The sequence below is a fragment of the Mytilus trossulus genome, chromosome 6 (genome assembly GCF_036588685.1).
Source record: "Mytilus trossulus isolate FHL-02 chromosome 6, PNRI_Mtr1.1.1.hap1, whole genome shotgun sequence".
NCBI classification, from domain to species: Eukaryota; Metazoa; Mollusca; class Bivalvia; order Mytilida; family Mytilidae; genus Mytilus; species Mytilus trossulus.
In genome coordinates, this window is record NC_086378.1 from 26,736,327 (window position 1) to 26,759,505 (window position 23,179).

The 23,179-nt window shown below is 32.6% G+C and overlaps 1 protein-coding gene across 1 annotated transcript in view; it reads left to right on the forward strand.

Annotated features, from left to right (window-relative positions):
* The window catches only part of LOC134721005 (multiple epidermal growth factor-like domains protein 10), a 40,725-nt gene that overhangs the window by 12,904 nt on the left and 4,642 nt on the right, over positions 1–23,179 (forward strand). The window contains exons 4-13 of the mRNA XM_063583648.1: positions 2,043–2,183; positions 2,804–2,950; positions 4,290–4,436; positions 5,467–5,613; positions 14,355–14,501; positions 15,389–15,526; positions 16,330–16,476; positions 19,073–19,219; positions 21,308–21,448; positions 22,648–22,791. Of these exons, the coding sequence (XP_063439718.1) occupies positions 2,043–2,183; positions 2,804–2,950; positions 4,290–4,436; positions 5,467–5,613; positions 14,355–14,501; positions 15,389–15,526; positions 16,330–16,476; positions 19,073–19,219; positions 21,308–21,448; positions 22,648–22,791 (1,446 nt within the window). The remainder of the gene's footprint in view (positions 1–2,042; positions 2,184–2,803; positions 2,951–4,289; positions 4,437–5,466; positions 5,614–14,354; positions 14,502–15,388; positions 15,527–16,329; positions 16,477–19,072; positions 19,220–21,307; positions 21,449–22,647; positions 22,792–23,179) is intronic.

A 23,179-nucleotide genomic window follows, 5' to 3' on the forward strand; every position in this document is an offset into this window, starting at 1 on the left:
TTCCTAAATATTTAAAAGGCGGATACATTAAAAGAATGTGGGGCTTCAGCCATGGAATAACATGAAAATGAGTATGTTATACCTTGGCTGAAGCTCCGCCTTTTTTCCTTTGGATTCTAGTTGAGTTGCATATTTAATTAGCAAAGTATGGTACAACATCAATTTGCATATAATATACCATGTTTTTCCCTCACCACACTTTTTAAGCAAATTATTTAATAAAAACATCAAAGGAAAAAAACAATGTATGTTACATCTGATTTATACACTGGGTTTGATGAGTTAAAATAAAAATCAGTAAACCTTCGCAGTTCCTTTTAATAAAATTATGTAAGCACTGAGTCGTATTAATATCCTGACTGAGATGTAACCATGATCTATAAGAGCCCCCGCCATAAAAAAAATAATGTTCGCGCCCTATATAGTATTCACTCATTCTATCTGTTTGTTACACTTTCCTACGTCTTGACGATAACCCAAGTTTGCTACGACTGATTGACATAAAACATTTAATCAACAATATGCATTACCAGAAGAAGAATCCCTTTTGCTATTTGGAGCATTTTCGATTATTTATAAAATATAGGTAGTGTCCTTTTTCTTGGAATCAATCACTCCGTCTGCTTTTCCATCCGTTCAATTGTCTGTGCGTGTGTCAATAAAAAAAATGGTACTTGCATGTGTATTCTGAAAATTAGTCAGCTTTATAAAAGATTCATTATGGAGCTTGGCATTTCTGCGAATTTGTACAGAGGTTTTTAAACTTTTGAATACATTGAAAATATGCACTTCCACTTTTCATTGCTTTTGTGTTCGTTTGGAAAAGGGTAAAATAGTTGCTGTTAACTCTTATCAGTATTTAATCTTTGTTGTTAACTGTTTTTGTCAAAATCTAGGTGTTGTTACCATATTAACGGACCTTTTAACCCCCCTCCCCCAACCACCACCACCACCACCATCTAGTTATTAATTATGCATTAGATAGAACTACCATTTGCTTGACAGCATTTAAGATGTATACAAATTATATTATATTGTATCATAAACTGACAAGAAAATTAATTGTAAATGCATCTCACGATTTGTTTCTCCTTACTTTCGACGAAAACAAAGTATTTTCCTAATTTTTCTTTTTACAAATGAATAATTTCAGAAACTAAATAATAAAACAATTTTATGTGTCTGTTCGAATTCTCGATCCTGTGGTTCGGTGGTTGTCGCTTCTTCATCTCTATCTTATTTGTTGTTTTCCTAAATTGTTTTGTTATGAGTTAGACCAATAGTTTTCTTGTTGAGTCCTTCCACATTTTTCGGTCGGTGCTTTTAGACAATAACATGTATAAGGTACGAATTTTCGTTGTTGAAAATCGAAAAGTGGTACGCAACGAGGACTTCTGAACTCAATTAACGGCATATATTTAACAATATTTGATAAGTACGACATTTTGCATATTTGTAAGTCTATAAAGCTTTGATATCATCAAACTATCGTCACTTGATATTGTTTAAACATTGATTAATTTCCTCTAAACATTGTAATAAATTGCAAGACGCCGTACAGACAAAAGTTGTTATTTTGCAATTCGCCGTACAACGTCCTGCAATTCGCCGTACAACAAACAAACAATGTTTTTGTCCATATTCTTTTAAAAACATGTTTTTGACAACAAATTTCAGTAAATATGATGCCACACTATTATTATCTAAAAACGTGTCTGAAAAAATAATGAAAAACAGTTCAATATCTTGAGAATGGGGCGACAGAGGACGATTGACCTCAAAATTTTCAAGTACTAAGTGGCAAGTTTTGGAGTATTACACAAATTCTTGTATTAATTTTGTACTTATCGGCCTAATTCTTCAAAGAATTATATATCAGAAAATCATTTCTAAAGCGAAAATGAATGGAAATGCTTTAAATTGAATGAATTTTTAACTTGTTTACTTTTTTTCTATTTCTCTCCGCTTCGTTAGTACCCAATTTCCGGTGGCGATGATACACAGTGATTAAGTAAATATTAGAGATGTAACTTCATTTTCAGAGGGCGGATTTGGAGGAGTATGTTTAACAGCTACCGGTGACAGTACCTGCTTATATTCCCTGAAATGTACATCAGATACATGTCAGTGTACAACACCTGCTAGCCAGTTCTTTGATACTACGGATAATACCTGTAAAGCAAGTAAGTAATACTTTTCTGAGATTGATTTTCATTATTAAGATTTTATTAGTGCAGTGAAAAAAATAAAGGTTAATATACTGCAACAAGTATGTTACGATAGTTCTCCACTCGAGACAGTTACATTTTATTGTTTGAAACGCGAGGCTTGTCGAGCTTTTTAAATAATTAAAATTTGAATGTTGAGAGTGGAGAAATATCGGAAGACACTTGTTGCAGTGTAGGAGTCTATAATTTTTCACTGCACTCAGAAAATTCATAATATAACTTTTTTTTTAGAGATTCCTACAATGCAACAAGTGTGTTACGATAGAATGGAGAAATACACGAGTTATACTGTCGTAATCTGTTTCTCTAACGATTTTTCCTTCTTTTTAAAAGATTTTCAATAAGTTGTGTTCCTTGTATATGTAGGACTCTAAAGTGCGATGGTAGTCTTAATTGCGATAGTCACGCTAAAGTGCGATGGCCTACACTAAAGTATGATGGTGTATCACGCTAAAGTGCTATGGTTGAATATTATTATATATAAATGAAAAAACGTCTTTAACATAGACCAAATGTAAAAATGTACATGTCCATTCATCCAGTTTTAGTTATCGTTTTATCTGTTCCCATTGCAGAGATTGTATTAGAGGCTGCATGTGCACCTGGACCTACTAACCAATGTGTAGATGCTAGCGCGGAATGTAAAGCAGACACGAACAATGTTAATAAATGTCTGTGTAAAACAACTCATTACAAAGACAGCAGTAGCGCATGTGCTGTCAGTATGTATAAAATATAATAAATCTCATATTCTGGAAAGAAAAGAAGGAAATAAAATACAAAATGATAGCGTTTGTCAACTATGATATAGAAATTTCTATTATATTTTCCTGTTTTCAACCAGAACGAAATGGGAATCACAATTGTATTTTTTTATTTCTATTTAGCAACATTTCTGTACCTGTTTATGGTGTCAAACCTCCTTAAGGTGGTATGTGTGTCTTTCTCTATCTTGGATTGTAAAAAACAGAGAACCAAAGGTCCAGATTTTCTATCAAGTCAGCAAAATTTGATGCAGGAATTCAGATAGTAAATGTGAATTTTCATTTAAAATTAAATAAGAATATAACTTATACATTGTTATAAATATTAATATTTTGGCAAATGTTGATTTTTTTTTTTTTTTTTTTTTTTTTAATTGGCATTTTAAGGGGAGGTAACTCTAAAACAGTGCTTTTTCTGAAGGAATCTACATGGAATTTTCTTTTTTGTATTTAAGCCAGGAAAAACGCACGGTGACCCTATCTTTTCTTTTGATATTCTCAAAACATTGTTTGAAAGCTAACTTTTCCTTAAATAATTAACAATTCTATCATTTTGTTTAGTTTCTAATATAATCCCAAAATGGTGTTTTTCCTGTATAATCCATACAAAATATGTCATTTTCTCACGTCCTGAGTTGATTGACAGCTGTACAATATCTGTCTATAAATGACGACATATTGTTTTAGGTACCTTATGTACAATGTCGTCCTCTTTCCCCGAATAAGACTTACTAACGGATTTGTACTTACATTAGCAACACGTGTTGAACAGGATCTGCTTACTCTTCTGGATTATTCCAGGCTTTTGGAAGTGTTCTTTCTGCTGTGTTTTTATTTTATTTTATTTGTTTGCCTGGATGCAAAATTTATGTCTTATAGTCGTTTTCGTTTTTAAATAAATGGCAGTGTCAGTTTGTTTTCAATTTATTAGTGTGAACATCGCTTTCTTGTTGGTATCGTTTACGTACAACAACGAATACAATTGATTACGAAAAACTATGAAACAAAATATGTTTTCATAATTCAGTCAGTACACAATATAAGGTATATATTATATACGTTTTCAGTTTCTGAATTGCTATACATACATTTTAACTATCTTGAATACGAATAATATACTTGAAACAATTGACAGGTCGTACATGAAATTTTAAATTTGACCAGATATTTTTTTAATTCATAATGACTACCTTATACACACACGCAAAAAAAAACAACAACAAAAAAAAAAACAATAACAAACAAACAAACGCAAATACAAGCGAACTTATTCTCCTTCTGAATGTTTGATTTTCAGAGATTGCATTAGAAGCTACATGTACGTCTGGGCTCACTGACCAATGTAAAGACGTTAACGCTGAATGTAAAGCAGACACTAACAGTGCTTATAAGTGTCTATGTAAAACAACCCATTACAAGGACGCCAGTGGCGCATGTGTTGCTAGTATGTATACAATACGTTATATCCATTTTCAATTTACGTTCGATGACAACTGAAATCAATAAAACGTACGAAAAGAAAGACATATTTAGAAATGAATTTTGATACGCATATCTGTGTGTATTTCTAGTTGCTGGATTTGCGAAACACTTACAAAAATGAGACATGATATACCATTTAAATTTACTAGCGTTTATCTTTTTTACAGCGTTGTTTATGTGGGTCTACGGTGATTGACAGCATAACTAAAACTTGCTTAAGGTTCATATATTGTATCATGTCCTTTTAAGTAATTATATAAATATAACAAACAAGTATTTCGTAAATAAATAATGCCCACAAAATGTGTTCAGCGTACAAATAGATTCAAGGCATTATCGGGACGAAGTGGTATAATCGGATGGCAATCGGAAGACAGCAATGGCGCGTACGTTGAAAGTATGTATACAATATATTAAATACACTTCAGAATGTTAACGATGTAAAACAGCTAGGACAAATACTTATTTTTATATGATTTGATAAACATTCGAATATCCCTAGGTCGAGTTTGCGAAGGACAACTGTAAGAGTATTTATTGATTTTTTTCTCAATTCAACAGAAACAAAATTATGATGGAAACATGGAGAACACTTTATATGAATCTAATTTAAAGAAATATCAAATGAAACTGCGTCAGTATTCTGGTCAAGACAGTGAATCAGTATAATATACAAATACAATTAACAAGCGATCTGCAACAAGCCGAGATGTAAGAAACAATAACAATCAAAACCAAGGAGTAAACAAAAACTCATAAAACCAAAAGACATTTACATCAACAGTTACAAATAATAAATAAGAAACAACACAAACTCCCCTAAAACCGGGAGTGAAATCAGGTGCTCCGGAAGGGTATGCGTTTCCTGCAACGTATACGGCACCCGTCGTGTTATGTCTTGGTTAAGATTGGTAATAATGGAAGGTTATTATGTAAATGGTACATGTTCTTTTGTAATTTTTTATTTATCGTTTTAAAAACTTGCTTTTCAGAGATTGTATTAGAATCTGCCTGTGCAGCAGGATCTACTGACCAATGTCTAGACGCTAGCGCTGAATGTAAAGTAGACACCGACAATGCTAATAAATGTCTATGTAAAACAACCCATTACAAAGCCAGCAGTGGTTCATGCGTTGCCAGTATGTATACAACACATTATTAACACTTTAAAATGTAAAACATCTACATGTAGAAATGACTACATTTAAAACAAGACTAGGAAAATAAAGATAAACATGCAACAAAATATAAAGTATAAAATCAAAAACATACATTGTACTTGTATGTCTGTGACAATAAAAGAAAAAAAAAGACAAAAGCGAAACGTGCACTTTGATATGATAAAGGTTATAGACATATATATTTACAATGTAATATTGAATCAAAAGGCAACAAAACATTCCTTTAACTTAACAGTGTTCTCATATTTTTTTTTTACTGATGAACGAAACTTTTAAATTAGGCATCAAGCTTAAATCCGATAGAGAAGCTAACGTCTAGACAATAAGTCTATTACATAAGTATGGATAAATAATGTTAGGCAATACTCATGAATCCTAGGATTTTAAAATTAATCTTGAAAATTCCAGGCATTTATGTTAATGACTAACTTGAAAATGGGAATAAAAAACTAGAGGCTCTAAAGAGCCTGTGTCGCTCACCTTGGTATATGTGAATTAAACAAAGGAAGCAGACAGTTCATGACAAATTTGTGTTTAGGTGATTGTGATGTGTTTGTACATCTTACTTTACTGAACATTCTTGCTGCTTACAATTATCTCTATCTATAATGAACTTGTCCGTGTAGTTTCAGTGAAAAATGAAAATTTTATGAAAATTGTTAAAAATTGATTATATAGGACAATAACTTCTAAGGGGGTCAATTGACCATTTTGGTCATTTTGACTTATTTGTAAATCTTACTTTGCTGAACATTATTGCTGTTTACAGTTTATCTCCATCTATAATAATATTCAAGATATTAACCAAAAACAGTAAAATTTCCTTAAAATTACCAATTTAGGTGCAGCAACCCAACAATGGGTTGTCTGATTCATCTGAAAATTTCAGGGCAGATAGATGTTGACCTGATAAACAATTTTACCCCATGTCAGATTTGCTCTAAATGCTTTGGTTTTGGAGTTATATGCCAAAAACTGCATTTTACCCCTATGTTCTTTTTTTTAGCCCTGGCGGCCATCTTGGTTGGTTGGCCGGGTAAAAAAACACAAATTTTAGACTAGATACATCCATGATGATTGTGGCTAAGTTTGGTTTAAATTGGCCCAGTAGTTTCAGAGGAGAAGATTTTTGTAAAAGTTAACTAAGATTTATGAAAAATGGTTAAAAATTGACTATAAGGGCAATAACTCCTAAAGGGGTCAACTGACCATTTTGCTCATGTTGACTTATTTGTTAATCTTACTTTGTTGAACATTATTGCTGTTTACAGTTTATCTCCATCTACAATAATGTTCAAGATAATAACCAAAAACAGTAAAATTTCCTTAAAATTACCAATTTAGGTGCAGCAACCCAACAATAGGTTGTCTGATTCATTTGAAAATTTCAGGGCAGATAGTTCTTGACCTGATAAACAATTTTATCCCATGTCAGATTTGCCCTAAATGCTTTGGTTTTTGAGTTAAAAGCCAAAAACTGCATTTTACCCCTATGTTCTATTTTTAGCCATGGCGGCCATCTTGGTTGGTTGGCCGTGTCAAAAAACACAAATTTTAAACAAGATACATCAATGATGATTGTGGCCAAGTTTTGTTTAATTTGGCCCAGTAATTACAGAGGAGAAGATTTTTGTAAAAGCAACTAAAATTTACTAAAATTGGTTAAAAATTTACTATAAAGGGCAATAACTCCTTAAGGGGTCAACTGATCATTTTGGTCATTTGACTTAATTGTAAATCTTACTTTGCTGAACATTATTGCTGTTTACAGTTTATCTCCATCTATAATAATATTCAAGATAATAACCAAAAACAGTAAAATTTCCTTAAAATTACCAATTTAGGTGCAGCAACCCAACAATGGGATGTCTGATTCATCTGAAAATTTTAGGGCAGATAGATTTTAACCTGATAAACACTTTTACCTCGTCAGATTTGCTTTAAATACTTTGGTTTTGTAGTTATTAGCCAAAAACTGCATTTTACCCCTATGTTCTATTTTTAGCCCTGGCGGCCATCTTGGTTGGTTGGCCGGGTAAAAAAACACAAATTTTAAACTAAATACATCAATGATGATTGTGGCTAAGTTTGGTTTAATTTGGCCCAGTAGTTTCAGAGGAGAAGATTTTTGTAAAAGTTAACGACGGACGACGACGGACGACGACGGACGAATGACGACGACGGACGACGGACGCCAAGTGATGAGAAAAGCTCACTTGGCCCTTCGGGCCCGGTGAGCTAAAAAAAATTTTGGTCAAAGTTAAAGAGGTCTGGAAATATAATTGGTACGCCACAAGAAAATATAGATGCAATCCTCATTTAATTCGAAAACGATTATATCAACTTGTCCCTATCTGTAATCTCTTTGGATAAAATGGGTTTTACTACTTCCAATACACATGTTGTCATGTTACATTTTTCACAAATAATTGCCGAAGATTTGTTACTAAAATTCAAGATCTTTACAAAAATCACTTTGCGTTTAACCGAAATTGTCAGCAAATGTTTAAAATTTGGACCCTATTTATTACTAAAAGTAGCGCTTACAAGTATATTTGTTATTCCCTATCTGATATAAGTAAGTGAACAAAAATTTTATATTTTAATTTCGTAAACAAAAAAACACCATAAAATTTAACTGTTTGGTATTAATTGCACGTACAGTTGCTGCACTTTCTTAAACAATTGTTCTGAACCCATAATTAAGGGGAAGTAATATGTTTGGCTTTGAATTATCTTCCTGTGAGCATTGCCATTGGTATAAATGTGTTGGTTTTCCTCCCTAGCCATTTTCTTTGGAAACAGATGACCGAAAGGGTGTTTAAATTGAAGTAAAACAAAATATGACAATTATGACTTTTGTCACCAGATTAAAACCATCATTTTCTACATAAAAAATGCCTGTTCCAAGTCAGTTATATAACAGTTGTTGTCAATGCGTTTGATGTGTTTGCGATTTTGATTTGACCATTCGATTAGGGACTTTCCGTTTTGAATTTCCCATGGAGTTCAATTATGATGTGATTTTACTTTTTCCCTTATTTTGATATCAGTTTTATGTATGCTAAAATGTAGCTTTATACACCATCCTGTTTATACAGATAAAAAAATACAGTTTGTGTTTCAATAGTCATTATGAGTCAAAGTGTAATCAGAGGAATGAAATTAATAAATGGAACACTTATTCCATACCTTAACTTTGTAAAATAATGAGAGTACATTATTCTTTTCTCATACATCTATCGAGGTTTAAATTATAAGGTGAAACTGAGAGATGTGTTTGGAAACTTGAAATCAAATCTCTGTCCTATTTACTGTTTGCAAAGATTTTACTGAAAAAGATGAATTCTTTATTAGAAACCAATGGGGAGGAGAATGCATGTTTTATTCTTGTTCATGCTTTACTAGTAAAAGAGAAGTTGCCGTTTTATTTGCAAATAAACTTAATAAACTGAAGTAAGTACAATAAATAATGATGTGTTGACATTGGAATTAAAGGTAAAAATACTACACCTTTTAGTTTACGTGAAACAAATAATGACTCTCCTTCTTTCTATAATAAAGTTAATGAAATGATAGAAAATTGTAGATAACAAAATTTTGATTCTGAGTACAGATTCGATCGAAGTAGAACATCAGGCATTATGTACTAAAAAGACTTGCCACTATCTAAATATAAATAACCCCCGGGCATGAGCAACACACTGTGGACTTATTGAAACCTATGACCTGCTAGTTATCGATTGCTTTCGAACATTCTACTCAGATAACAACTATATACGCGGAGAAAATAAATCCTCTGAAACTAGGCTTGATTGTTTTCCTTGCATATCGGAGTATCTAGATATAAAAGGAGTAGAAATTCAAAACCGTTATAGATTTTGATCAGTAAACAGTAGTTTGATATTCTACTACATGTCTGCTCTATGGTCGGGTTGTTGTCGCTTTGACACATTCCCCATTTCCGTTCTCAATTTTATAACAAAAAAGGGATTTCAATATTGGGATAAAACCCTGTTACCATATATATTTTACTACATAGAGGGTTGCTGCTAACAAGGAAGCTATTAAACCAAGAGTTCATAGAGGTGAAGTTGAAATCGTCCCTTCGTAAATTTTATGGACGCCATCACGAGTTGGTTGACCGTTATGGAATAACCGTTTCACAAATAATATCGGATATGTTCCTTACGTCGTCACTACAATCCCCTTCCCTTTCATGAATGTGACCTACCGAATTAGACTATTCACCAGATTTGTTATCACATAAGCAACACGACGGGTGCCACATGTGGATCAGTATCTGCTTACCCTTCAGGAGCACATGAGATCACTCCTGTTTTTTTGGTGGGGTTCGTGTTGTTTATTCTTTATTTGTCTATGTTGTGTCATGTGGACTATTGTTTGTCTGTTTGTCTTTTTCACTTTTAGCCATGGCGTTGTCAGTTTATTTTCGATTTATGAGCTTGTCTGTCCTTTTGGTATCTTTCGTCCCTCTTTAATAAGCACTGGGTCGATATCTCTGCTGGTGGACATTTTGTCCCCGATGACATCATCTGCCCAATAGCAAAACTACAATCGCTTAAATCTACAAAGATCAAACAGGAAACTGGCTTGGACGTCGCCTAGTATGAAAAAGGTCCGAAACAGATGTCACCATTGACACGGTGTCTTCTGATACGACAGGTGTCCCCTGATCACCAGCCATGACAAATGTCTCAAACATGACTCATTCAGAATATCGTCCTAGTAACAATAGCAATATTACATATATACAGCCATGTTCAGTTCTCCTTAAAGACATTTTGGATATTGATGATACAGTACCAAACCGTCGCATTTTGAAATGTGAGATCAAAGACTGCAAAACTTGAATTCACTAGCAATTTGACCAAGAAGTCATATTTTACCAGAAGTTACGGTGATCTGAATTGTAAATCGATAAAATCTCGTCTACGGATTAGAGTGCAACCTTTGCGGATTGATATACGTCGGTGAAACAAAAGGAAGGCTTAACGAACGTATGTACGGCCATATATCAGACATTAATCTCAATGCTAAAGACATTCTATACCAGCATTTCAATCAGCCCGATCATTCCATCGTTTCTATGACAGTTCGCATTATCGAAAAGATATACTATATCTCTAACAATCCTAATCTTTCAACGACTCTCCATACACAAACAGAGGACTATTGGATTAGACAATTCGGAACTGGTTGCAATGACAAAATTTATGGTATATGATTCTATCTAGTCCTTAGTGTAACTCGGTGAATGTGATGAATATTTTCAACTCGACTCCTCGATGTAGACGAAGTCATGGGCATTGTCATTATAAATCACCTTCTCTGCATGATGTCTCTATTAATGACTCGCTGCCATTTATACAAAAGCCGTTAGGTAATCGTCACATTCGCACGAAACTTTCAAAACTTCTTCTCTGTTCAATTTATTTTTGGAATCTACTGTTACAAACCCTCATTCAAACCATTACAAATTTGAAGCTATAATTTCGAATATTGTAAGTCACAGACTTTTCAAGCCAGTCCCGTTGTAAAAGATGAAAAAGAGAAAAGATCTTTCCTTAATCTTTCCTTTGCCAAGGTCTCGATGGCGTCAACTTAGGCCCTATGCCTCATCATAAATTAGTTCAATCAAAAATACCTCCTTATTTCAAAGAACAGTCTGTACCAATCATTTCTTATACTGAAATAAACCTCCTGATTGCACTTGTGCTAATTCCCAATTCACATATAATCCGGCTGGCCACGTTATTACCGGTGACCTCAACATTGTTAATAACACTTCTCTACGAAATGTGTTATCAAAGGTCCGAAATATCGTGAGCCCTAATCCATCAATTGGAAATACAACTTTAAAATTTTGATGGATTCAGTCGAGGATTATGCCAGGCAATAGGCTAAGCGCAAGAAGGAAGTCGTAGACATTCTTTCCGAATGGATTAAGGCAGTGAGGTCGTGGATACAAATCAGAATTAAGAAACTGAATGGGTCTATCAATGTCCATGCTACGTCAATCTTTAAAGACCAAAATGTTGCAAAACACTTATCCTACCTCCATGACAAATATGCTGTTGTCCCCACAGATAAAGCCCCAAAGAATATCGTTTATGTATGTAAACTCATTACATTAACTGCTTGATAAACGAATTAGGTATTGACAATTCACAACATATACCCTCACGACATACCAAAGAGTAAGTTCTGGATACTCATAGGTCTGTTCTATGTCCCTTTGGAATTTCAGCCACAGATGAAGAACTGGATCTTCCATCACTGTATTGGATATCTAAACGACATAAGTGTCCTTACAAACAACGGTATATTGCTGGGTCTTCCAGGTGCTCCACGAAACCCCTTTCTAAATTATTAGCATCTATTTTATCAGAAATCAAAGACGAGCTTAAAAGTTATTGTGAAACTGCCTATTCTAGAGGTTGCGTGAATCAGATGTGGATACTTAAAAAAACCAAAGATCTTTTAGAGTACATACAATCTAACTCTCTTTCATCTTGTAATAGTATTAAAGCATTTGACTTTTCTACTCTTTTCACAAGTATTCCACATTCCACACTAAAAGACAAATTGAAATAATTGGTATTGCTTAGCTTCATAAAAAATAATGGCCAACGTAGATACAAGTATATTGTCTTAGGGAGGGATAAATCCTACTTTGTGAAGGATCACTCTGATTCAAACAAAACATTCTCTGAAACTGATATTATCAAGATGATTGATTTCTTGATTGACATCATATTTGTTACGTTAGGAGGACGTGTTTTCAACACACTGTCAGCATTCCAATGGGAACAAATTGTGCACCTCTACTTGCCGACTTGTTTCTTTATTGTTATGAGGCTAACTTCATGCAGAAACTTTTTAGTAAGAAAGAAAATAAGTTAGCAATATCCTTAACTCTACTTTCCGCTATAAAGATGATGTTCTTTCACTAAATAATTCAACATTTGGTGACTATGTGGAACGAATTTATCCCAACGAACTAGAGATAAAGGATACAACAGATACAGTTAAGTCGACCTCATATCTTGACTTACATCTAGAAATTGACCATGAGGGTCGGTTGAAAACAAAACTTTACGACAAAAGAGATGATTTCAGCTTTCCAATTATAAACTTTTCATTTCTAAGAAGCAACATTCCAGCAGCACCTGCATAAGGGGTACATATCTCCCAATTGATACGATATTCCCGTGCTTGCATTTCCTATCATGATTTTTTCTTGATAGAGGGTTGCTGCTCAATGAAAGATGTTAAACCAAGAGTTCCAAATGGTGAAGTTGAAATCATCCCTTCACAATTTTTACGGACGCCATTACGAGTTGGTTGACCATTATGAAATATTATGAAATAACCGTTTCACAAATGCTATCGGATATGTTCCTTTCGTCGTAACTACAATCCCCTTCCCTTTCATGCATGTGACCTTCCGAATAAGACTATTTACCGGATTTGTTATCACATAAGCAACACGACGGGTGCCTCATGTGGAGACGGATCAGCTTACCCTTCCAAAGCACCTGAGATCACTCCTAGTTTCTGGTGGGGTTCGTGTTGTTTATTCTTTATTTTTTTATGTTGTGTCATGTGTACTATTGTTTGTCTGTTTGTCTTTTTCATTTTTAGCCATGTTCGATTTATGAGTTTGACTGTCCCTTTGGTATCTTTTGTCCCTCTTTTACTGTCAAGAGATACTCGATATTCTCATATCGACTTAGTGTATCTCATTTCACAATATGCAGATGATACTTCTATTACACTTAGCTTGATGAATAACAAGAATCTTTGATGATTCGAATAACTAGAATCTTTGATGTATTGAATAACTCGAATCTTTGATGTATTGAATAACTCGAATCTTTGATGTATCGCTCTGTAATCAGATTTTTCAGGCCTCAATATAAATCTAGACAAGATTAAGGTTGTTTGGATTGGGAAAAATGATTAACCAAAGAAACAATGGGAGGTAATTGGAGATTGAAGTTGGCTTTCCATCAGGTTAACAATTTTTGGACAAATTTATGCATAGATTGTAATTAAATTTAAAGTTTAAACTATGATTCCAGGTTTAAAGACATCAAAATACCAAAAACACAACTTGGAAAAAACGAACACTCTCCCCAATTGGAAAATAAATCAGTGATTAAACATTTATTTTTATCAAAACATCCATTCCTCTCCAAATCTAAGCAAACAATTAGAAAGCTTACACATTTAACTGAAAAAACAAACAAATAAAGGCAAAAGGAGCTATAACAATGTTAAACATTGAACACTAAATACAAGATTTAAAATGAACTTGTATAGGTAAAACAAACAGAAATAAATACAAAATTGTGAAGGTATTCTCATATGAAAAATGGAAAAAAAATTTAGGAAAGAATATTTGATGCTTTGAATAATCTCCAAATTGAACAAGACAAATCTCTAATTAACACTTGCAATATAAAGTCAGAATGATAACATACATATTATCAAGCAATCAGTTTATATAAAGATTATACTGAAAAAAGGGGTTTGACTGATTAATGCCTTTTTGGATGATTGATACATTGCCTACAAAATGTAAATATCATAAAACATATCATGATTTAATTTCTGAAATAAAAAAGGATGCATACAATGTGAAAAAAGTTACTTTTATGTTTGAATTCCAGAGATTGCATTAGAAGCTACCTGTACAACTGGAATTACTGACCAATGTCTGGACGCTAGTGCTGAATGTAAAGCAGACACTGACAGTACTAATAAATGTCTATGTAAAACGACCCATTACAAGCACACCAACGGCTCATGCGTGGGCAGTATGTATACAATATATTATATAAATTTCGTCAGATAAAAACGTAGTCATAACTAAATGGTGAAATTGGTTCAATCTGTTATAAAATTATTTGTTAATCATATCTTGTACCTGATCAATATGGAATAGGTATAAAAGTCAAGGGTCCAATGCGTTCGATTAAAATGAAATCCATGGAAAGGTCTTTGACTTTGACAGTGAATAACCCTGTTTATTTAAATTTATATATTAAAACACATCAACTATGAGAGGGAAAAACAGAATAACTGAATAACTGCCAACTTTAGCAATATCCTTCATCAGAAATAAGTTCACTCGAAGATACTTCTCTAGTTTATAGGATTAGATAGTATCTAGTATACCTATAACAAATCAATTCTTTAATTGTCATTTGCACAAACGTCTTTCATGATCTCAATATTGCCGACTTGAAGTCTTAACCTCTTGATTACACATGTGCTAGTTTCCAAAAACAAATATAATTCGACTGGCCACGTTATAACTGGCGACCTTAACATTGTCAATAACACAAGTATGCGTAATTTTTTCAAATGTTAGTTACGTGAGACTAAATCTATCAATTTGACCGACAACTACTGACGAATTTACCCGAGAATGATGCAGGTCAATGGGTTAAGCGTATATTCAGAATTTAAAATGTGAAAACTTTTTATTAAATTCCATATTTGTCTCATTCAAAATGATACGCAAAGCAACCTTATAAAAACAACAAAAAACAAGTAAAAACTAATGCTCCATTAAACATTGCTCTAACTTTATGAGATATTTGATGGAAAAGTAAAGATATATTTGCAACGAAGATTATTCTACGATAATGTCAAAACTAACCTTTTTTCATAATCAAAGAAATGAAACTTTTTCTTTCAGAGGGCGGATTTGGAGGAGTATGCGTAACAGCTACCGGTGACAGTACCTGCTTATATTCCCTGAAATGTGCAGATACATGTCAGTGTACAACACCTGCTAACCAGTTCTTTGATGCTACTGATAATCTTTGTAAAGCAAGTAAGCTATATTTTTTCTTTTATATATTGGAATAAGAGTATGTATATAGAAATAAAAGAAACCTGATTATCTATTAGAAAAAAAATGATATCAAATAAAATTGAGAATGGAAATGGGGAATGTGTCAAAGAGACAACAACCCGACCAAAATAAAAAACAACAGCAGAAGGTCACCAACAGGTCTTCAATGTAGCGAGAAATTCCCGCACCCGGAGGCGTCCTTCAGCTGGCCCCTAAACAAATATATACTAGTTCAGTGATAATGAACGCCATACTAATTTCCAAATTGTACACAAGAAACTAATATAAAAATAATACAAGACTAACAAAGGCCAGAGGCTCCTGACTTGGGACAGGCGCAAAAATGCGGCGTGGTTAAACATGTTTGTGAGATCTCAACCCTCCCCCTATACATCTAATCAATGTAGAAAAATAAACGCATAACAATACATAAAAGTATGTTATGTGTATTTTCATGAATAATTAAATAATCAACTGTTGTTTTTAAAATATGGACATATATGTAAAAAGAACAACAAAATAAAATACATATGTTTATTATGAATAAAGAAATAGCCACTAACACTGCATGTATTCTCCCTGTCAGAGATTTGTTTGCTTATAAAAATTATATATATTCAATTTAAAAAATATATTACAATCGGGTCTTAGCAATTTATCTGAATAAAACATATATGTAAGCTAAACTAAAACAAGAAATCTTCAAGATAGACGAACTGTCCTTAATAATATGTTCTTTTTATCTTTTCTTATTCATCGTTTTAATTTTTTTTTAATTTCAGAGGTTGCATTAGAAGCTACGTGTACACCTGGGATAACTGACCAATGCATAGATACTAGCGCTGAATGTAAAATAGACGCTGATAATGCTAAAAAATGTCTATGTAAAACAACTCATTTCAAAGACAGCAGTGGCGCATGTGCTGCCAGTATGTATAAACAATATTAGAAAAAACTTTATCAGAAAAGGAAGTAATCGTAACTTAATTGTAACATAGGTTCAAACTGTTAATCATTTTTTTAACTGCTCAACACACACTAGGAGTTAAAGCCAAGGGTCCAATGTTGATGTTGATGAAATAGAAATTCAAGAAATGTACAATTTCAGCTTTAGGGCTTAGTGAACAATTAAAGCACAATTTATAAATACGTTCAGGGGTTTTATAATGATGTAAAGTTTTGTGTTTAATATTTGAAAATCATACATGAAAATACAAAATATAAAATTTCATTTGTAACCCGAATCAAAGTTATCAGCATAATTTATGAAGGTTCCAGTACGGAAAGGATTTAACGAAAAAACATAAAAAAAACAATTAACTTCAATTTATTGTATAATGCAATTTCAAAGTTATAACTATCATATTACAAACACAGTGATAAAAAATATTCAAACGAATCAAAATAGAGTTGGATATTAAGGCAACGGGAGTTTTTGCATCCGTCATACTTTTCGTTAGCACTTGGTGAATAATTAAACAAAGAAATGCACGAAATAAAAGTTGGAAGCCGCTAATTCATTAGCTGACGTATGTTGCTGTTTATCTTTTTCGTTTGTTTGTTGTTTAATTGTTGTATATCTCCATTTAAATTGTCTTTATGAATATAAAGAGAACACAAAAACGTACATGCAGATAAAGAGAATGATTTCCTTTCACCTTGTTTTACTGTCGTTTTCTGGTATTTGTCCCTTTTTTTTATAAAGATATAAAAAAAATCATAAGTTCCTTTTTATAACAGTTTTGCACATAGGCAAATAGAACAACAGTAGTGTATCGCTGTTCAAAAGTCAGTAATCGATTGAGTAAAAAACAAATACATGTACGGATTACAAACTGAAACTGAGGGAAACATATCAACTTTCAGAGGACAGAAACTCTGACGTCCAACCAAAAAAAAATGCCGATATACATTGAAACGAATTTTTTTATAATAACTGCCAGTTTCCTGACTTGAAACAGGACGTTCATAGAAAGTAATGTTTTGTAGCCAGTCAAAACGCTCGCAAATATGGCAATGTAAGCACAATAAAGCTAAAATAATAACATAGATAACAATACGTGTCAGAAATAAAAGTAAAAAGAAGTCGTGTAGATCGGGAGTCTTAATTATTTGGCTTATTAACTAATTTTGATTCGAGCGTCAATGAAGAGTCTTTTGTAGATGAAACGCGTGCCTGGCGTAAATACAAAAGCTAATCCTGGTGTCTATGATAAGTTTATTTAGTACTAATTGGAATGCCGACTGTCTGTCAAAATATCAATCTTCCAAACCTAGCAAATATATTGTCCATTAAAAGGCCAGCATTTTAATAATATTATTTTCAGTGAATTTTCTCAAAGATTCGGTGTGGTTCTTCACAAAATAAAAAAAATAGTTGCAAAAAACAAGAAATTATATCCACGACTATTTTTTTTTAAGGTTTCTGTTTAATGATAAATTCGTTATTTCAATTGAGCATGGGAAATAGAAGTGTTAAAAGTAAAAAAATCAAAGGTCTTAATTTAGTATAAAAAATTACATAGACTGTGATTTACGATTTAGCAGTAGATCTCTAGATGTTTTGAGAATACACATATGATTAACACCACTGGTTGAATATATACCATAACAATATTTCTGAAGGCCATCTTGTTCTGTAGAAAGAATAGTGGTCATCACTTAAGAAAAATGTCAAGTCGAACATCTTGATTGTCCAGCTATGTATCATTTATACGGAGTTTGGTGAAGTTTTGGTATCAAGGGTAATGATGTTTGTACCAAAATATATTTTTATTTTTTTTTTTTTTTTTTTTTTTTTAAATTGATACTTGTTTATTCCAAATATTTCCTGTTTACAATTTCCTCAGTTGCCCAGGATGCAAACTGTGGATTCCCGTTTACATTTAAATCAACTGTCCGGGAAGCAGGAGGTTGAAAAATGTGCACTATATTATCCGAAAAAAATAGTATACATGTAATAATACTTATATTCTTTTATATGACAATGAGTGAAAAAGGAATATCTTTATAGAATGTACTACTAATTAAAATTAAACTAAAACATAAATGAGAGAAAACTGATTAACCGGACATCGGTTTGATAACACATCACGTCACATTGAATGTCGATAAGAAGATACACATACTGGACACTGATTTGAGAACATTGTCTGTCGATCCAAGTCTAACAAGTATTTCTCCTGTAAAATTATATTTTTGAATATTACTAGGTCAATTAAAAAAAAGATTTTATGTTGAAGAGTTTCTGTTAAACTCAAACCGTTTATTCTGGAAAATTTAGAAATTTCTCTTGCAGAAAATTGTCTCATTGCCAATCATACAACATCTTCTGTTTTATAAAAAAAATTAAATGGCAATTCCTGTATGTAACCTTCTTTTTAAAATATCCATTTGGAACTTAATGTACAGCTCTAGGTCAATGCAATGTTATTTCAAAATTAAAAAAGACGAAATGAAGAGGAGATGTAAAATGCTACATGCATTTTGTCATTTTATTCATCTCTTTAACTGTTTGCATTTCAGAGATTGCCTTAGAAGCTACCTGTACACCTGGACTTACTGACCAATGTCTGGACGCTAGTGCTGAATGTAAACAAGATACTGACAGTACTAATAAATGTCTATGCAAGACGACCTATTACAAGGCTTCTAATGGCGCATGCGTTGCCAGTATGTATATATACAATACATCATATTCATTCTCAATTTGGGTTTGATGACAACTGAAATCCTTAAAACTTACGACAAGAATAACATATTTAGAAATGTATATGGATACGCATAACCATGAACAAATATGTTTATATTTTCAGTTGCTGCATTTGCAAAACACTTACAAAAGAGTGTATTGCTGACTTTCCTTTACACATTTATAATGACTATAACTTGCTAAACGTTGATATATTGTATCATTCCAGTATAAGTAATTGTATAAATATTAAAGAACAGGTATTTAGTAAATAAATAATGTCCACAGATTGTGCCTAGCGTACACATGCATTCAAAACATTATCGTGACGAATTGGTAAATTGTATGGCGTGATTGATCGTAAGACAATGAGCAAAAATAAAAAAATATTTTTTTTTACAACACCAAAATGAAAATCCATATTATGATATTAGGACATGGTAAGTTTGTGACATTTCTAGTTAACCAATTAAATAATTTTACTCTTTTCACCAAAACAGAACATGATATACATCGCTAACTAAAAGAAATGCTCGAATAGACCCGCCAATAAGGAGCATGTGTTCAGCTTTTTATTTGTTTGAGGTGTTGATTTGCTGTTTTGAAAATAAGGAACTTTTCGATTATAGCTTTTTTGGAGTTCTGTATTTTCGTTATTTTGCTTTAAATTTGCCCCTCTTCTCGATGTGTTCCTTTATTCTTATGATTCAGGCTGCCTTTTAAGAAGAAAGAAAGTTAGCAGGATCCTTTAACTTTATGAATAAATTCAAAACCAGTATGCCAGTATGCCGTATATCTTGAAATACAATGTACGTCTAAAAATTGCCAATGAGGGTCGGCTTGAAAAAACTTAAGCTTCCAAAATGTGAACTGTCCATTTCCAATTATATAGCATGATTTGATTGCTGCTCACAAGGATGCTGTAAAACATAGTGTTCCAAATGGTGAAGTTAAAATCAACCCATGAAAAATTACATGAAAGCCATCACGAGTTGGTTGAGCGTTATGTTATATCCATTTTACAGATCCGATAATAGCAGTTATGTTTCGATGTCTTAACTATAATTCTGTGCCGTTCAACTCTCTTTTAGCCATTCCCTATGTAACATGTAAATTGAATACACAATGGGTTTTGTTTTTTCCTTTGTTTTTTAAAATTTCACAATGACATCCACGCCTACAACTAAAAAAACTAGAGGCTTCAACGAGCCTGTGTCGCTCACCTTGGTCTATGTGCATATCAAACAAAGGACATCCTCTAACATTGTAAACGAGAATAGACTTAATGATAAACATCTCTATTGTGTTTATCTTGTATTACTGATGTTTTATTCAGTTCGGATTTTTTTGTCTTGATCTTCTTTATTTGTTTCAACACACAATAGAGGATAAGACAAAAGAATGTGTCCATAGTACACGGATGCCCCACTTTTATTATTATTTCTATATTCAGTTGACTGTGAAATTGGAATCAAAACTCAAATTTGGCTTTTAAGTTTGAAAGAACTAATCCTGAATAAAGAAAATGTGTACTAAGTTTCATGTTGATTGGATTTAAATTAATCAAAAACTAACTTCTAAGAAAACTTTTACTGAAGAGAAACAGACCAAAAAAAACAAAAAAACACGTGTTAATGCTTTTGATTTTGCCATTTGTTTATTGACTTTTTGATTAGAATTTTCCAAAAAGTTCGGGTTTTTGTTATTTGACTTTTTTACCATTAAACGTTAAACGGTGATAGTAATATGTGACTGTCCCATGTTAGGAGCCTGTAATTCAGTGGTTGTCGTTTGTTTACGTGTTACATATTTGTTTTTCGTTTATCTTATTTTTTATATAAATAAGGCCGTTAGTATCTTTTTTATAGCTGACTATGCAGTATCGGCTTTGCTTATTGTTGAATGCCGTATGGTTTCATATAGTTGTTAATTTCTGTGTCATGTTGGTCTGTTGTGGAGAATTGTCTCATTGGCAATCATATCACATCTTCTTTTATGAAATAAATTGAACATCTACCTGGAAAAAAAAGAAAAACAAGACAATTAAAGAAATGAAACTTTACTTTCAGAGGGCGGATTTGGAGGAGTATGCGTAACAGCTACCGGTGACAGTACCTGCTTATATTCCCTGAAATGTGCAACAAATACATGTCAGTGTACAACACCTGCTAACCAGTTCTTTGATTCTACGGATAAAACTTGTAAAGCAAGTAAGTTGTATTTTTGTCAAGTTTTATTAAATCAATATGGTTTACGGAGCACATTTATAAAGTTAGAACCATTTTAAGAATATATGGTTTATTGGAATTGTGGTACCAACGTTTTCGGAAAATACAATTATTTCATTAATGTACCTGACAATTGGTTACAATTTATTTTTAATATTTTTTCCAAAATCAACACGATTAGCAAAATGTTTTTGATTACTGAAAATAAAAAAAAAGGTTTCTGATATAAACATACTGCCGAAGCCCGGTCTTAAAGCACCCATTTATATTACATAATGCATAACATTTTGTAAAGCTATGTATTGCCTAATTGTGAACAAGTTTTTACTTCCAACAGAAGTTTAACCCTTGGTTAAGCAACCGTCGGTTAAATTATTTAACCCCGAGTTATATTTTACAGAGGGTTAAATGTAACCAAGTGATGAACAACCGGCTCTAGAATACGTTTAAAGTTTATCATCGCCTTTTGAACAAAGATGTAGTCGTCAATCCGTTGAAATGAAATACATACCAACAGTTCATTACTGGCACTAAGTTTAAAGACATTAATAATAAGGATACAAGGTTGAGGTTTAGCTTGCTATAAAACAAACAAGCATTTTTCATATAAAGAGATGTCCGATACTTAGTCAGGAATATGATAGTTGGTTTCCATTTGTTGGGTGTGTTTGATCTTTCTTTTTTTTATATTTTCGAAAGGACTTTCAGAAAAATAATATCCATCTAATATACAATACGACCAACAGTGAAAAATACGATAAAAGGTTTATGGATATTTGGTAATAAAATTAACGGTACCAATTTTCTTGCACCAGATGCGCATTTCGACAATACATGTCTCTTCAGTGATGCTCGTGGCCAAAATATTTGAAATCCAAAGCTTATATAAAGTGAAGAGCTATAATCCAAAAGGTCAAAAAGTATAGACAAATCCTTGAAAGGAATCAGAGCTTTGGTAATTTACTCGGTAACAAATTGGTTAAAAAGTGTGCTGTTGACATTATAATGTATATATGGAGTCAGTAAATTATATATGCGGTTCGCTCGAACTCCACGTATATCGTAAGAGATCATTAGCACACAGTGTTACACATAATATCAAGTTTACTAAATATTTTCGAAAATCGACAAAAAAAAAAAAAAATGAAGTAGCGAACTAATACTATTGCTTTCTCTTTCAGAAATAGCTCTAAATATGGACTGCACAATTGAAACAGACAAACCGTGTGTTGAACCAATGGCTGTATGTACACAACACGGATCTGGACCCAATAAGTGTATGTGTGACAGTGACAGCTATCCTTCAAACGATAAGTGTTTTGCAAGTAAGCTTTATTATAATAATTAAGTAAAACATTGCATCTAGATTTGTGACTTAATTGCATGTGACCATTTTCAACAGTGGTATTGCGGTACTGATAACGTTTTCAGACTTTATTTTCGCCTTTTGTTCAGATAATATTTTGAGATTTTCAAGTTTTCAGTTCATTCCGTATTGATTCAGCGCCATTTTTTGTTTATTTTGCAAGTTGCTATTGATGATAGATTGACTTAGCGCCTCAGTCGCAAAATTTTATAAAGTGTGACTTTTACAAGATGAAGATCAGTCAAGTTTAACTATTGTTAGGTCTTCTGGTCTAGAACAATAGGAATGTTCACTTTATACAGGTTGTTCTTCCGAGGCGCTTATCAGGACTTAAATTGCCTAAAACT